General features: G+C 41.8%; 1 protein-coding gene across 1 annotated transcript in view; it reads right to left on the bottom strand.

The window, feature by feature from the left end:
• The window catches only part of LOC144798334 (dual specificity protein phosphatase 22-A-like), a 156221-nt gene that overhangs the window by 80862 nt on the left and 57124 nt on the right, over window positions 1-18235 (bottom strand). Inside the window, exon 4 of the mRNA XM_078669165.1 lies at window positions 6715-6764. Coding sequence (XP_078525291.1) covers window positions 6715-6764 — 50 coding nt within the window. The remainder of the gene's footprint in view (window positions 1-6714; window positions 6765-18235) is intronic.

The following is an 18235-nucleotide window of genomic DNA, read 5'->3' as shown; positions in this document are numbered from 1 at the left end:
CCGATCCGGGGCATTTTAAAGTTGGGCAATTATGTTAAGTTGTCTGAGACAGTGATACAATAATAAACAACCTATAAACACACCACTAAGAAGGGTGAGAAATACGAAGCAAGAAATATCGATAGGTTTATAAATGACAATCATGGGGTATAATTATACATATTGATGTTGGCTGAATGATTAGTAATGTTAAAACGCATTGTGTTGAACTTGCTATGGATTTCCATGCCTGAATATGAAATGTTCTACCTTTATGCTATACAGTAAAAAACTACAAAGATGGCGAATATCAGAATGATGTGTTTATGGTCCCTCATTTGTTTCTATAACACTTTGTTGACGATGCCTCCTTAAAATGGCCGCTTCCGCTGTGTCTCGGTAACACGGAAGAAGGCATAGCACCAAAACGCGTTTGTTGCTGATCAGAAATTAAAGAGTCGAGTTTGAAAGCCCCCTCGAGTGCGAAGTTTTTCTTTTTGGGATCAGAGAAACTAGAGCTATGAATAATATATATATATTATATATATATTTTTTTTATTATTATTATTTATTTTTTTTAGTACAAAGGACGCCGCACACAGCAACTTCTGTTCACAGGTGTTAGACTGGGCACTGGAATAAACCTGTGAACAGAAGTTGCTGTGTGCGGCGTCCTTTGTACTAAAAATTGTCTTTTGGCCATTGGTCTGGCCCAACGCCGGCACCCGCTGAAGAGCGACCCTGTGATAAGACCACATTGAACAAAATATATTATATATATATATATATATATATATATATATATATATATATATATATATTCATATTCATTCTCGCTCGATATTCTCCCAGATCCCGGAAAGAAATATGCAGCACCCGCGGGGTTAGTTACATCAGCAGCAGTTTAATTTCACAGACGCGTTTCGGTAGATTACCTTCGTCAGTGTGTTTACAATGTACGCACCACAGAACGCCACTTATCAAAAAAACATTCAGTAAAATGGAAAGAGGACTGGCGCTCCAGTGTAACTCAGAACACGCGCCATCTTTAGACAGCTTTAATTACGACAAACAAAGCATGCCCGCATTCGTATACAATAAGTGTAGACGAGGCTCTAAAAAAGAAACATTTTGCACATAAGCTTTTGGCAAAAAGGACTATTTAGATGGCATATAATCAATGTTAAATAATAATAATAATCGGAATGTTTTTTTGATAAATGGCGTTCTGTGGTGCGTACATTGTAGACATACATACATACATATACACATTTATGTATGTAAAAGCGAATTTCGGCGTTCCCCTGCTTCCTCTGGATCGGAGGAAGACAGAACGCGCTGAAACGAGGTATCGCAAAGAAATGGTGTATGTGGAAACTCTGGAGTGGTGGCTGTGTCCTATAACATCCAGATATGTATGTGGATATAATTAACGGGTACACCGCCCGTTGCCTGGCACAAAATCAAGTGTGTTTGAGCACCTTTTGTGGAATGGGTGGGGGGGTGGTGCGCGTGTGAGTGTGTGTGTGTGTGTGATATATATAATCTGAAAATGTGAAGGAATTTGAAATTAGGGGCGAAGTTTTCCTTATCTTGATTCATGGGAGAAGCACAAGTAAAGAAAGTGGAATCTGGCATGGATGACTGGTGGCCTCAATTGGAACACTGGTATGCCTTGACAAAAAGACAGTATCCTTGAAGACCAAAAATAACAAAGTTATATGCTACAGTGTAGCATATTGCTGCTTCTTTTTTAAATAAAACGACAAAAGCTAAAACCATCCCATTAAATAAAAAGAAAGACATTTTTTGTAAATATTTGTTTGTGGATTAAATAAGATTTCATAATGTATGCATTTGTTTAATGTATACATGTTTCTGTATTTGTGGGTATCGTTTTGAGGTTCAGATCATAGAAATTGCTTTGAATGGGCTCTCTGGCTTCCAGTAGTCCTTTAGTGGGGTCAACAGAAGTCCGAAGACTCAGAGCACTGCTCTGCTGTATGAAAAGGTGTGGGGCGGGGGGCCGGGACTCACACTACACAGCGTTCAAAGCCTGTATTACCACAGTTTCGATGCCTTCCCCATGAAAAATTCCTATAAATTGAAATCCAACAATTAGATAATGGGGGGGGGGGGCATTCTTATTAGCCACAAGTGAAAGAAATGTAAATTGCTAAATTGACAAAGTGTGTTCTTTGAGAAAAATTACAAAGCTTGACACTTTACAAAGCAATAATTGTAGGTTAAGTCTTACCCAGAAATCTTAGTGGGAAATGTTTCATTAACCCTTTTATTCCCCAAATTATTCTCCCTCTGAGAGCGGACTTTTACAAAAAATGTTCCCCCACTAATACAATCGCTGGACTCCCATGCTATATTTTGCAAAGTTTGCAAAGTTTGAAATCATATTCACGAAGTGCTTGCAGAAAACGTTAGCAACATTGCACATCAAAATTCAATGTTTTAAGCTTTGATAGCAAAACTTCACATTGTGTGTTCTATCACCTGCTTCCAAATTAATTCTTGGTAAAGTTAACAAGATGTCATAGACTATCACCTCCTTAGTACCCTGACCTCATGCCACTCTTCCTTTCTCCCTCAGTGAAGATTGTATCATGCAATGATTACTTCTGCTATAATGGGGACAGATCCCAATGGACAAGCATTGGGCGAAAGTGCTATTCAGAGGTACATTTAGCTAAAGCAGTCGCATGATGTTCTAACAAGTATTCTGGTCTAGTTGTTTTCCCAAATTATCCCCATACACAGCTCCCTCGCCCCACACACACTATCTCGATCCGCGGACACTATTCGGAGTAAAATGAATAAGGAGAGGCCTTAACGCTTTATGAAACAATCTTGTGAGTGACTGTGTGTGTTTGTTTGGGTGCCCTCATAGTGCCTGGCAACCACAACATTGGAAAAGCCTTCCCTGGAATGTTGTGTTTCCCCTATGTCTGAGTGAGTCTACTGTACAGTCAGTTAGAAACTTGAGGCCATATTATGTATTAGGGTGCACTTTCCCTGTTTGTGCTTGGTGCGCCGGCTGCAAAAATAGAAAGTGCACCCTATTACATAGAATGTGCTGGCCCCTTGGCAGGTGTGAACTCATGCAGCCCTGGGGGCAGTGCATTCAAGTGAAATACAGACACGCTTTGAAACAGCCGCTCCGCATGTCACCGTGCAGGCGGCAACCCGCCTGCACTTTGAAGGGGGATTAGATATTCCCTTGCAGGCAGGTTCAGTCCGTGACTGCACCCGCCTGCAACGGGGATGTCTGGGGCAGAGGACTGCTCCCAGGGGGAGCACCGACAGTGCACCATCTTTAGATGACTCACTATCAGTGTGCCTCCTGACAGCTTCATTGCCCCTGCGCCTGCATCTATAATACGATGCAGGCATAGAGGAAAAGGGAATCCCTCATTTGCATTGGACATGCCCCCAGGCAGATGAGATAAGCGCCCTGCAGATAGCGCTGGCACTTTATTTGCGCCCGCAGAATTACAGAAGTGGCCGCGCAATAGTTTGCGGCCTCTTTTGTAATACCAAAGAGCCCCAGGGGTGCACCAAGCAGGCGCAAATGCCGGTTACACCGCCTGGGCACTATCATAATACGGCCCCAAATTGTGAATCAGCATTGTAAAGGTTCTGAGCATTGGAATGACACTAGGTCTTTTCGTCATCCATCAAAAGGGTCTGTCTGAGACATGGGACTCAGAGTTGGACTGGGGAGCAGTGCCACAAATCATAGGAGGGATGGCTATCATACTTGAGGCAACCTCAGGACAGTGAAATTCAGAGAAAGGCGGTCCATATAAAAACACAAAGACCTTAACTGTAAATGAGTTTATTAAACTTTTTAAAGTTTAATTATCTTTTCTTTTTTTACTTTTCCATACACTTTATCATAGGAAGATCTGTCACTAGGAAAGAGATCTCGATATGGTAAAGTTTAGGTAAAATGTAATAGTTTATTAAAACAGAAAAACATTGTAAAAAGATATTTTAAATATGAATGGAAATTAAATATATAGACTTATCGTCAATGTAGAAAAACATGTAAATGCTACAGTGCTATTAACTTCATGTTGAACTAAATATTTGCTTTAAACATATTAAATAAAAATATATTTTTAAAGATTACATAAATTATTCACTAAATTAAACTTTTTGTATTTTCTGTATTAAAAATTAAAAAAAATGTATATATAGTACTGAAATTAATTAAAAGAATTCTAAATAAATTAGTTGCATTTGTCTTTAAAATATAAATGCTATTGAAATAGATTAAATAATATTTATTTATAAAATATATATACATTTTCAAAATTCAATTTAATGTATTTATAAAATATATATACATTTTCAACATTCAATTTAATGTATATACATATCTAAAACATCAAAATAAGTAATTTAAATTCACATAACATTTTATTTTAAGTCCCGACCACCATTATTTTCTATGGAAGAGTGTTGCAGTATCAGAGGTTGGCCATGTGTGATGCTGGAATTACTACTGCTCATTGTTGCTAGACCAATTTACGATCTTAATTATTGCTCCACACCTTGTTTCAGAGGGTGAAGATGTGTAAGTTTACATTTTTTAGTAACTTTATACTCGAAAGTGGTAAAAAGCAGAATGTAGTAATGCTATTCTGAAAATTAAGAATACATTGCATGTGTAAATCACTCACAAGTGTAACTTACATCGGGTATTAATACAATATGTGTAGAAATTGTGTTTGAAGGGTCTTAAACTCATATTGTCTCTTCATACCGCATTCTCATACCACTTCTTATCTTTGAGGTAGAAGTGGGCATTCTGTGCTACATCAGTGTGTGTTTTCTACGTCCTTACTATTAAATAAAATGCTCCAAAGATCTATCTCCTGCAGTATGCCATAATGCCAAACTTTAACATTTATTACAATTACAACAAGTACTTCCTGGTGAAAGAAACTAAAAACTTCCCATCAGATTATTCACACTTTAACAAAAAATCGTAAAGTTTCATTCTGAACATTTATGTCAGTCCATAGAGGGCTTCTTGCCAAATATTGTGCAGTACCTAGGATTATATGCCTTTCTCTATTCTCGAATAAATTAGAAAGAAATAATAACTCTCACTGCGACTGACTACTGAACACATCATATAATGAACAATCAATAGCAAAATATTTCCATGCATTTTCAATCCACAGCGCCAAATCTCCCCTGGCTTTTCTTGGACACATACACTTTTGGAATAATGAGGGATTTTACCCCGATTTACTTTTTTAGTTTCTACCCCAAAATATCTACAGCATTTCTGGGGGGGGGGGGGGGGGGGGGTGAGGATAGCAGTCGAAAAAAGAATCTGAGCTTTCTTAGAATTGCATTGGAAATTGGCGCAAACCGGATTTGGAACGAAATCGGGATCATAACTTCTGCGCTGATGCCCCACCCCGGATCTTTGTCAGCAAGATTTACAAAACCAGGTGAAAATTGTGTGGGCGACCATTTCACATTTCGAGTTTACCATGGGGTAGCAGGAAGACATGGTATTACTCGGTTACCCCCATTCCAAGGTTCATAATATAGCCTTATAGCCCTCCGTAGCAGGCTATTAAAGGCCCACTCCAGCATTAAATGCGAGAGCAGAAGGCGAGGGACTTTAACAAGTGAGCGGGCCTATAATAGCCGGTATAGCCCAGCTACGAAGGGCTATAAGGCTATAAGAACATTCTGCCACTAGAGGGCAGAATGTTTGAAATCCCCTCAGGTTCCCTGAAGCCTTTGTTTACAGCCACAGCTGTGAACAAAGAAATATTGGAATGTTGGAGCTCCGGGCTTATACCACCCATTATAAGCTCGAAGCTACTCCATTGTTTTCAATGGAGCTTCCAACATTCCAATGTCCTAATATAGAATGGTGTGGTAATAGCAAACTCCATAAATACCATAACCAGAGAATCTGTATTCTACAGGTGTGCTGTTACCGCCGCGGTTTGCACAGGATTCGTAATGAGCCCCTCAACCCTCACTCTCAGCTTGTGAATAGTGCACTAATGCATTGAAGAATGGCCTGGCTAGAAATGTGCAAAACTAAGAAACTTTGCTACCCCCAACTTAAAGTTGAGGAAAAATGCTGGGAATGTTGCACTACTTTTTTACTGCCACAAAATTGGGAGAAACAAAACTGTGCAAAATTCTGACCTGACGTTTTACTGTTAGAACATTTGCTTGCTGATGGAAATTGGTTAGATTATTTCATCGGGAAGCGACAATGAGTTCTAAGAACCCTACATAATATTTTAATTCACCTTTTCATCCATCTAGACTTCAACACCTTCTACAGCTTTTTCATTCGAACACTGCAAAGTTTTGCTAATTTTTTTTAATAAAGCTCTTGTTTACTTAGGAGTCCTAAAACATGTTTGACAATGTTTTTTAAAACGTTGGGAAAATTTGCTCAAGTAAATATGTGATTGGTTTGTCATTTTTAATTTATTTTAAAAAATCCGCCTGGCTGCAATATTTTAATAGCTTTGCCAAAGTTTTTGCCTAAACTGAATCTTTCCCACTGGTATGATGCAGAGCATGAACTCTTAAAAGTTCAACTTCGGAAAACTGGAGCATTTTCAACTAAATCTTCGTTCGTCTGCAAAAATATCTACATATCTGTTTGACTGCTTCCAATTTTAAGACAATAAGGCAACAGAGACAGATAGAAGGCGAGCAGGTACTTACAGGTTTTGACTGGATGAGTCCGAGGCAGCTATACAGAGGTAGGTCATTCCCTGGAAGAAAAAAAACAGAAATAGATCTTGTTACCACTTCCAGGTCAGAGAAAATAGACGCCGCTTCATCTGGCTCAGTCTGCTGTGGAGTCGGACTGTGAAGAGTGGAAAGAGCAGAAGGACTACGTTTAGGAAATATATTATATTTACCCCCTCTGGTATACAGTCAGACATGTGTAGAAAGGAAGTATTTTTAGAATATGTACAGAAGATAAAAGGTAATACCTCTATTCAATCTAGGGTGAAACCTAAAGGTGCTGTAGACTAATAACCAGCAAAAAATAGCTCACTGGGCAGCTGAGCGATAGGTCAGCGATTCCCACACAGTTGGAGTGATGGGCCTGATTTTTCCACACAACAGAGGTGATACAATGGTTCAGTGAGCACTGCGCCAGTTCTGGAGGTGCGGCTGTTACGAATGTGATGCGCCAGGTTTCGCCACACTGTAGAGGTGATGTGTCAATCTTCTGCACACTGTGGCGGTGATGTGTTGGTTCCAAAGCAGCAATATCGGAGACGTTACAGTGGTTCAAAAACGTTGTGCTGATCCTGTTCCCACAACAGCGGTGATGTGTCGATTCTGCTACTGCATCAAAGGATGAGTCCGTTCCACTGCAGCAAACATCTAGGTCAACTTCCAGGGGTCAAGGACTGGGTTGGCACCACTTGGATGGACAGACACACAAGCGGTAGAGTCCAAGTGTTGAAGCAGGACATTTGTAAGTCTTTGATGATGGCAAAACTTAGAATCAGGAGGCAAGCCAGCAAGCCATTGGAGCCACTCTGGGTTCAAGTGATGCAGGTCCACTCCTTCTCACCCAGGTAAAGAGTAAAGGAGGCCGGAGGGCAACACAGCAAGGCATGAATTCAGTAAACAGCAGTCTAGCAGAGAGGCAGTACTTGAGCAGCACAGCAGTTCCTCTTCTTCCTGGCAGAGTGTTCACAAGCCAGCAGTGTACTGAAGTTTTGATGTCATAGTTCCAGTACTTATATCCAGTTGTGCCTTTAAAGTGGGGGAGACTTCAAAGAAAGCTTTGAAGTGCACAGACATCCTCCCTTCCTGCCCTTGGGTCCAGACTCACTACAGGGGGGTATGCAGCCCTTTACGTGTAAAATCCTTGCACCCTGCCCTGTGGGTTAGACAGAGGCTATGTTAGAGGTGACATGTGTATAGAAAGTGTAGGTTTAGGCCTGGCAAGCAGTTTATCTTGCCAGGTCAAAGTAGCTTTGTAAAACTGCACATACAGGCCCTGCAATGGCAGGCCTGAGAAATGGTTAGAGGGCTAATTACGTGGGTGGCACAATGAGAGCTGCAGGCCCACTGGTAGCATTTTAATTTGCAGGCCCTGGGCACATGTAGTGCACTTTACTAAGGACTTAAGTAAATTAAATATGCCAATTGGTGTTAAGCCAATACTACCATGTTTTTGTTTGGGGGGGGGGGAGGGGGTACAAGCACTTTAGCACTGGGTAACAGTGGTAAAGTGCACAGCAAAAACCAGGTCAGAAAAATGTAGGGAGGTAGGCAAAAAGTTGGGGAAGACCGCTCTAAGGCTGTCAGGTCTAATAATTATCTTATGGTACATCATGTTGTGCTATGGATAATGATCTGACTTTATCATGCAACAGAGAACAGTTTGCCTTCTGTGGTGTTCCCGGTGCATTGAAAACAATATTCTTGTAACCTTTTTATTTATTAGGTAACCAGACTGTGATGCGCCGAGGTTTGCCTTAAGGAAGCACCGGCCCTAATTGCACTCCTTCTGAAACTTAGAAGGAACAACAATTCACTTACTGATTTCTGCCATTTGACTGAGAAAGGATGTATTTGATTTTCTATGTTCATTTTATAAAGCATAGACCATGGTCAGAGATCGCTGACAGGGGAGAAGCAAAGGCAGGCAGACCAGGCAGAGCAGATGAGCCCAGAAGCAACAGAGCACACAGCTTCCAAGTGCAGAAGAGGTAAATCTCAGATGAAGCAGTGCAAGCTTCCGTCACACACAGAAGAGATACATCTCAAAAGAGGTCGGGGACGCTTCTTTCACAAGTAGAAGTGGTACATCTGAGAAGAAGCATCCAATGGAGGAGGTGTACATCTTAGGAGCAAAAAGGCAATCTTCCTTCACAAGGAGAAGAGTCACAACACAGGAGCAGCATGGCAAGCTTCCTTCCTAGTCACACATATCAGAAGCAGTAGGTAAGCATCCCTCACATGCAGAAAGGATGCATCTCTGAAGCACCAGGGAAATTCCAAAGCAGAATGACTGCTGTCCATAAGGTCTGTTTGAATGTCAAAGAGGTACAAGAGCGAAAGCAAAGTACAAGCTTCCTTGACATACAGAAGAGGCACAGCTCAGAAGCAGCAGAGACAGTTTCCTTGACACTCAGAAGACTTACAGCTCAGCAGCTCTGCAAGCTTCCTTCACTCTCACAAGTAGAGGTAAAGCTCAGAAGCAGCTGGGCGGGTTTCCCTCAGGCATGCAGATCATATGGGACATACAGCTACAGCGCGAGCTGCACTGGTCCCGCATGTGGAGGATGCTGGCACCTGCGTGTGCGGCGCCTGTCAAAAGCCGAGTGGGAGGGGTTTAAATATGTAGGGAATGGATGGGGTCATCCCACATTGGAGGGTTCATCACTTGGAGAAAGGAGGTGGGGGATTGTTAGTATCACAGCACGCTGTTTTCTCTGTACAATATATCAAGAGATCATAAGCGGTTTCCTGTCAGAAGTGACTTCATCCAGTCTCATGTTTTTATTAGCGTTCTTAAAGCTTTATTGTGTTTTAGCCATTATAAGTGTTGGACCAGAAAGGAAAATAAACAGAACGCAATGAAAGTTAGAAAAACTTTTATATTCGCTACTTAAAACAAAAATAAAGTGCCTTTTTAAAAATAAAATAAAAAGTTAGAAAAAAAACACAAAACCCAGCCTGCAAAATAGAATTCAGAAACTTTAATCACAGCATTACTTTGAATTAAAACAGAATATACATTTCGTAAAATCAGGAGAATATAATATTACAAACCTTAAAATGGCACTACATTTTTCGTGATGGTGCAAAGTATGTTGCTCACACCTGACGGGTCATGTTTCGGTCTCTGCAGCACCAGCAAGGGTAGCAGTGGAAGAAACATTACACCTATGGCCCTAGTTAGGATGTCTCTCTTCATTCAGCTGTTCAAGAGCTAACGTTTGCTTGAGACAGTCATTTGGAGCGGGCTGTGCATGGGTGCGTTTGGAACTCTGGGCCTGCTTGCACTCTTCCTCACAGCAGCTCCTCTCTGTGACCTGGTGTTTACGTTAACCGGGGCTGTGCAGTGTTAGGCAGAGCTGTTTGACAGAATGGCTGACAAGGTGTACCTTACCCTTCCTGTCACCTCTTCTCACTGCTCAGACAGACCCTAAAACTGTCATCTTCGTCTTTCTTTTGGAGTGGAAAGAGCCGGCCCTTCGACCGATTGACTGGTTCAGCCTGTCATATCTCACTCGCGGGGGTATTCTGACTTCTCATCATTATCAGCCAATCAGGAGACTGGAAATGTAGACCGTCCGCGGATGGATGAAGGCAGCATCCTCACTGGCTCAAGCCAACCATAAAATTATAATGCACTTAGGACGGGAAACATCATTAACAACGAAGGCAGTACTACGCGTAACGTTTACAACGAGGCACTTACCACGTAAACGTCTTTCCAACGCGTATGCCTTCAACGATCGTATTTACCACGAAAAAAAAAAACCGAAGGATTAAAAAGGGGGGTTGGGGGGGGGTCTCCCCCCCCCATAAAAAAACGATCCCGCCGTGCCGAAAAAAACAGTGTCATAAGAGAGGAAGCGGAATAAACTTCCGCTTCCTCTTTATGACGTAAGAACGACGTGGCAAAGAAGATGAGGGGAAAACGAATTCCGTGGTAACGCATGCGTGGAAAAGGCATGCGTTGCAACGGAATTCGTGGTAACAACATATAACCCTTAGGACAAGCACACAAGCGACTTTCATCTCTCCCACATATCCGATCATTAATTATCCGACCAGTTAACTTTCTCACTCGGAGTTTCCTGTTAATTCTATGGGGAGATATAGGGGCCAAAATTAACAAATCCAACTGGTATCTCCTCATGCGTTAACAGGGATTATGAGCGGTTTCCGATGGAAGAGAGGGAAATATGCGGAATTGGACCTGGTATTACCGGGTTTGCATGTTATTAAACAACCAGCCCAAATAGGCAATCAGGTACCACCAGTTTGCAGCAGCTGGTAAAAGCTGGGGGGGGGGGGCGAGGGTTCCTTGCCCGTGGGAAGGCAGAACATGACTGGTTCCACCAGTCGGGATCTGGATGGGCCATGAAGATGCAGGGGTGGGCCATGATGAACCACGGATTTGCGTTGCATCTCCCTGGTGTCGGAGTCCTGGGTGGGCATGCTGGGTGGTCTTTTAGGGGGGTGACCTGCAAGTTGCAACCCAACTTTCCTATATCTGTTCTTCATTGGCAGCTCTCAATATTTCAAACAGTAAGAGCACCAAGGCCTGGAGTAAACAGTGAGTGTGCCAAAGATTTACAAAGATTTAGGAGAAATGCACATGTTAAACAGAATGGGAAGGGCTTTGTTACTTTTCGAATTTGTTGATAGTGCCTACTGCAGCCCATTTACTTTAAATAGGAGTAATAACAAGAGTGATAACCATTGGAAGAGCAATCAGAGTTTAAATGTTAGCCTGTTCCTTCCCTTGGCTGCCCACTGTGCCTGCCAAGAGCACCCGTTGTGAGGATTAGGACTGGAATTGTAATTTGGTGCCTAGTTTTTCAACCAATATTTGTCTGTCAAGATTGAACAGATAATCTAAATTTAGATTGCCATGTTTCCTCCTCTTTTTCCTTTCTCCATATAGTCTCTCCTGTTCCATCACCTCCATCTCCCTATCCTATTGGCGTAGGACCGAGGAGTTACAGCAGCCCTGTATTCTATTTCTATCTATGTGACATAAAGGGAGAATTTGTTGGGAGAGAATACATGCACAGTCCCCTGCGCCCCAAACGGTGCTGCCTGTGCCTTACATTCCTTCTAAGTAGGTCTCAGCTAGCACCTCTGGAGATTGGGAGTAGGCCTAACAGTGGCAGTACATGTTGCCAGTGCTGCCACAGAATAGCTGTCAATACTGTTCTTTGTATAACAGGAACTTGCTCTGCTCTTGCCAGTGCTGTATCTGGGTTTAGTCAAAGAAACTTGAGAAAATCTTTTAAAAATTCAAAAAAGTCAAAACATGTGGAATTGGCAGTGTATTTTTTTTTTAAATAGTGTCCCAAGTTCAGGACAGTCACAGCAGGCAGAAAATAAAACCCCCACTAAGATATAAATTGATTGTATGTATAGTTTAAATTGCTTTTCTTGAGATCTCAAAAACCTATAAAATGGTTTCTGCCCTACCTAGTGCCACTTTAATTATCCAGCAATTAAGGGCTAAATTATGCAGCAGGGTATATTAAAATTTGTGACCAGAAAAGGAAAGTTATGCGGCCTAATGTGGCATATTTTGAAGCAGTATTCCCACCTCATTTTTACAAATGTTAACACTATATGGGCGAAAGTTTCACCTCATTAATATCAGTACAACATCTAAATACAACAATAAAGAGGTGACCTGCCTCTTCGTGACAAAAGGAATTGCCAATTCGTGGAAACGTGTGGTTTTTTAAAATTATTGTTACTGTTAATCCCTTTGAGCTAGGAATATATATATATATATTTTTAATCTGCCATTTATGCAGAGGATGGTGGGCTATTTGTCAAGTGGGACCAATCCATAGTTATGCAGAAACCATAACAGCAGCCAAATAGTAAAATTCCAGCTGCTCTGTCCATATGGTATCTATTAAGTACTCTGTAATGTGAGCTTGCAAGCCTCTTTTGGTAAAATAGACTTGTTACTGGTACCCCTGCTTTTCACATGTCTGTTAACAGTCACCATCCCAAAGATCTTGACACATGTCCTGAGGCACTTCAAGTAGCCCACTGCCTTGGTGCTTGCCATGGAAGTTAAACAATTATGCTCAGAAAGTGAACCTGCAGGCCCACGTGGATCATAAAGAAAAGAAAAAAAAGATGCTTTCTACTTGTAAATGGGCCTTGGATGGGCCACGGTGCTACATTGGGAGAGCCTGGCCCACTTGGCCACCCTGCTGGAACCGGACCGGAGTCGGAAAGGGGCTGGGAGGGCTGAGAGGGAAGGTATTGGGGAAGGTATTGTTTTCCTTCAGTTTGAGAGAGTTTCTTCTGCTTCCTCTCCTGATGAAATATGTGGGTGAGTGGAGGCTAAGCACAGCAGTTGTTTCTAGCCCCACTGATGGGCCCAGTGTCTCTGAGCCCATAATCATCAGGTCTGTGGTTTGAGAAAACAATAATTACAGACCGGATAAGCTGCAAAATCAGTAGTTGGCTGGACGAGTATCCCCCTCCCCCACAACAGATAAAGCTTGGGGTAACTTGTAATGAGAGCAGTAGAATCAGACCCAGGATGGGCCTTGAGCATAGGCCAGACAGGACCAGGCCCGGGGCACCAATATTCTGAGGGCCCAGCAGGGGCTGCCTGACTTCATGTTATGCAACTAACGGCTTGTCCATCTCACTTGGTCTCAATCGGGTCCCGTTAAAGACTCTTTATTCATCCCTTAATGAACCTCAGTATAATTGCTTGCACCTCATCTACCCCCTGTCCTCCTCCCAACTTCATATCACCTTATGCGGTCACACCGCAAAGACCGCCTGCCAACCCCCAAAAAAAAAATATGTCTTACCACCCAAGGCGCGGTCCCATTCAATCCGAGTTAGGGCCAGCCTTGACCAGACCCTATGATGCATTTCAAATTTAACATAAATGTATCGGTTGAAATAGATGTTCCAAGCACAGAAGAGACCCCACACATGAGGAGGCCTATTCGCAAAGTAGCAAAACAACACTTGTTTAGGCTAGGCTTGGGTATATCTTTCTGCTCCAGCTGTCCGAGAGTAATGCTGGGAATGTGTAAACTTTCTTTCTCTGTGCCCGTGGCATTTCCACATTGCATAATGGTACATTGAGATAGTGACCGGCAATATAAAAATAGGAATCAAGGTATGACAACAGTATACAAGTCTTGTTCTTTTCGTTCTTGCTACCTGCCAAGGGTACACCTCAGTTAGTAGTCTGCCTGGGTTCTCTGTCTTTCCTTATATAGGCCATGTATACTTTGGTTTCATTGGCCCACTTTAGATTTGATAAATTTAATGGTTAACTGCTGCAGTTGCTACCACTATTCTGAGTGAGTTAATTGCAGTGTGGAGAGACATGCCTGACTATGAGGGGGCTTCCACCACTAACATTGTAGGTGGACCATCTAACTTTCTAATTATAATTGACATAAAGATTTCCCCTATTTGAACATCCTCTGAAATAAGTAGCCATCCTTGACTAGGGAGCTATCTTCGGAACCTCTGCCCTGAAGAAAGGCAACGACAAGGCATGTTTACGGATTGTCTCCGCACTTAGCGTACACTTTATGTACTGTATTAAGCCTCCTTCTTACATGTGTTTACACCGAGACCCTCAAGGACTTCATATTTTTCTGCTGGAAGCCAAGGGACAGAAAGCAGTCAATTCTAATGCTCGTTCAGTCATTATGTATGGTAGGTGGACTGTTTTCACATCCAATAGTGTGCTACTTACAGAAACGTGCTTCAACACCTCATCAGGGGTAGCGAGCACTATATAAATGCAAACCCTTCCCTCTTCCATCCCTCCACTATCCTTTTCAATCCAAATAACAAACTAAAATGTCCACCTCTGAAATTAAATTCATATTTCCCTAGACCAATTCACCACCAATTTTTTTTGCTTCCCTATACTAATTCACCACTAATCCTTTTGGATTCCGCAGTAGCGTACTACTCGCCGAAAAAGCGTTTCGATGCCTTGTTGGGGGTAGTAAACTCTATATAAATCCTAATTCAATTACAATACCAAAGTGGATGTCTCCTGAGAAGCTGCGTCGAGGGGAAAGAGAATCTGGGAACAAAGACGTTCTGACTGTCTGAGGCCTTAGGGAGAAAACCGTGTCAAGGGAAACAAGCACGCTCTTGGAGAATGGGAGATGAGCAAGGAGGCATGCAAGCTTAGAGGAGATGATGTGGACCTTTGTCAAGGGGTAATGAAAGCATGTGGAAAGTTGGGAGTTTTAGGTACAAAGGTTCAAAGAATTTTAAGACATACTAAATATTGTAACCGTTACCAAATGAAGTGGGGTGAAGAGGGATACAAGTGTGATGGTACTAAAGAGGATGGAGAATAATTTAAAAAAAAAACTGAAATTAAAACTTCGTAGCAGTTAGGTAGCTCAGAAATTTATAAGGATATTATAGGAAGAATAAAAAATAAGCGGTCTGAAGGTGAACTTTTGATAAAATAATACAGTATGAACGTCAAAGAGAAGTTAAACAAATTGAGTAAGGAAACTTAATTTACAATATAATATTATGTATTACAAAATAGCTGCAGCTTTGTGCAATGGCACATTTTGTCCCCTGCAGGGAACACTTCCCGCGGCCACCCTTAAGAATTTCGGGCGGGCTCTTTTCCAGCTCTTGACTGTGTGAATGTTCCTAAACTTCCCAGTCCTGCAATGCCCATTTCCTAGAGTGGGATCTACTCATGCATTATATATACTTTTGTTGACTAATGTTGAGCATAAGTAAGAATGTCTTACAACATCTAGACCTTCCTGAGTGAATTGAGGCATTTGCACACATAAGCGAGTCTTATAGGGCAAATAATCTGGCATCGTTATCTATAGACCCACCTTCATACGCAACCCAGCAACTTTTAGGACACCATAAAGACACCCTAGGGACAAGTGGAGGCCTACCGCTTTCCAATGTTATAACCGGATTCAACACAGATGGTTGTACAGTGGAGACGAGGACACGCTAGTCCAGTGATGCTAGCTTTTGTCTCACAAGTAATGCATGGTCACCCTTCCTTGCTAAGCACATCCAATTGTAATATTTTGTATAGTGAAGAACTTAAGGAAGACCATATGAACAAAAAGAAAGAAATCAAACTAAACACTACATGAATAAAATGATAAAAATAAAAATCTGTATATGAAGAGAAAGCTCTGCATGAAGCTGAACTTCAAGGAAGTAGCAAGTTATGCAAATCTTCACCCAACAAACTGCACAGTTGATGACGTCAGTTGACTTGATGAGTGACAATATCACATGTGGTACTCTTAAGACAGCTCAAGACAGACATTAACATCTGCAGCTCAAACACCACTCCTGCATCATCTTTTTTTCTAGTTTGGCTGATGGCGAGACCCAAGAACATCCTCCTGCTCTAAATGGCACACGTGTACTTCTACCTGTGTCTGCATAACTTCCTGTTTCCTGGATGCTTGGCCAGGCAGCCACCAAGAGGATGAACTGGGAGCTTTGAGTTTGACATCTGTAGTTGGTTTTGTGGTTCCCGGCCTCAATCCGTGATTGACACATTGCTCAACCAACCACTCTTTTCCTGTTCCCCTTTTTACCCTGCCACATGCCGTGCGATGTGTTGTAAGATAGTCTTTGTGGCTCGCCAGACGTCTGAAGGATGGCTCTCTTCCAGCATCCTCGACGTGACTATCGTGAGAAATTGTCTCCCAAGATGGCCAGCATGGCGCCTCTCTGACCCAACAATCAAAATAATGTTCTTTTACTGTACGACAGTGCTTAATTTGTGCCAGTGGTTTAGGTTGGTCAGTACTAGGAGTTATTTATCATGAGACTTCGACCCAGAGCAGGAGGAAAGAAGGAATAAAAGTGGGAAAGAAGGAATAAAAGTGAAAAAGGATTAAAAGTGGGAAAGAAGGATTAAAAGTGGGAAAGAAGGAATAAAAGTGGGAAAGAAGGAATAAAAGTGGGAAAGAAGGAATAAAAGTGGGAAAGAAGGAATAAAAGTGAAAAAGAAGGATTAAAAGTGGGAAAGTAGGAATACGTGTGTGAAAGGAAGAGAAAGGCAGTAAAAACAGGGAGAAAGTTAAGGGGGGGGACCTGTGGGGGTAAATAAAAAGACAAGTGCAGGGTGGTAGAAGAAACAGGCACTGAGGGAATCAAGACCAGGCAGCCTTGGTACTTGGCAATGCTGGCTTTTTGGCAAATTAAGCACTGCAAGTATGCTCTTGCGCCACAAATGCCAGCCTATGCCTTTGCCACCCACACAGAGCGTCAAAGTTTCAATTGGAAACTTAGTCTAGAACGTTGTGCATGTGTCATGTCGCATAAGAGCAGGATCAGCACAGACTAAAAGGTTTCTGCATCGCATGTTCTACGACTTGAAAGGCCTTCAAATGCTATCCCCTGGGACAACAAAGTATATTATGCATGTTTTTTTCACCTTTATATGTATATGAAATGTGCTCGATATCGATCAATCAATTATCCAGCAATCAAAAAAGAGCCATCAAATCCCGATAATAAAAATAATTCATTTCTTACATTAATAAACTACACAAACGAAGTGTATTTTTAGCTTGCTGATGTGGCAAACCTGAAAACAAGAGTGAACCTAGCAAAGATATTGTCCTCCGTGAGTGCTCCAAGTTGAATATGAAAAGCGTGCTTGAAAATTAGATTGTGACTTAACACTTACCTAACCCTCAATTAAAAAAAGTTGGCAAAAAGCACTCAGTGATGTATTGAGCCCTTTTTAGCCCAAACAACATTCCCCAGAACAGGAAGATTACCCCATACCCCAAATTGCAAAAAAAGGATTTGCACTCCAAACTGCCTTTCCTCATTCCTCCCTGTGCTGGTGCCCTGTCTGCTGCAATATTTGTATTCTGTTCAACAGAAACCGACGTGCACATGCGAGCAGTATGAGGGGCAGAGAAGAGGATGAAGACAGTAGGGAGAAGGAAACAGAAACAAGCATTTTTTTAAGACAATAAGTCTGACCATGGCAAGCTAGTGCATTGCTTAGTTTATATAATGTATTCCAAGCCTGTGCAGCAAAAATAAAAAGAAGTGTACCACCACCTAAACATGGCCACCATATAGATGTACTAAAAAATGTATTTAAAAAACAAAACTCACGTTGCAGTTTACCCTTTCGTTTTTTTAACTAAAAAGTCTTTCAAAAACGCCAATCATTTTCTTCCTATTGTTTAGGAGGGAGACAATACTAAATCATTACCTATCCAAGGACTGATACTGCTGGCAGGTACAATGTAAACACATTGCAACAGCAACTATCAAACGGAGATGGAAACTAAAAGACCGCCTAACTCAGCACCTGCAGGCAAAATACATAAATGGCATTTAAAGTAATTATAACAAAAAAATATATAGTTTCACCTGAGAGAAAGGCACTATTTTAAGGCAGATGCAAGCAATGTCCTCAAGCTTTTTACAGTCACTCAAAGTGAAGTGAGCCAGTGGGTAGAGTGGGCTG

This window comes from Lissotriton helveticus, chromosome 12, assembly GCF_964261635.1.
Source record: "Lissotriton helveticus chromosome 12, aLisHel1.1, whole genome shotgun sequence".
Taxonomy (NCBI): Eukaryota; Metazoa; Chordata; class Amphibia; order Caudata; family Salamandridae; genus Lissotriton; species Lissotriton helveticus.
Note: the sequence above shows the minus strand (reverse complement) of the source record. Positions and strands in the feature narration are given on the sequence as shown.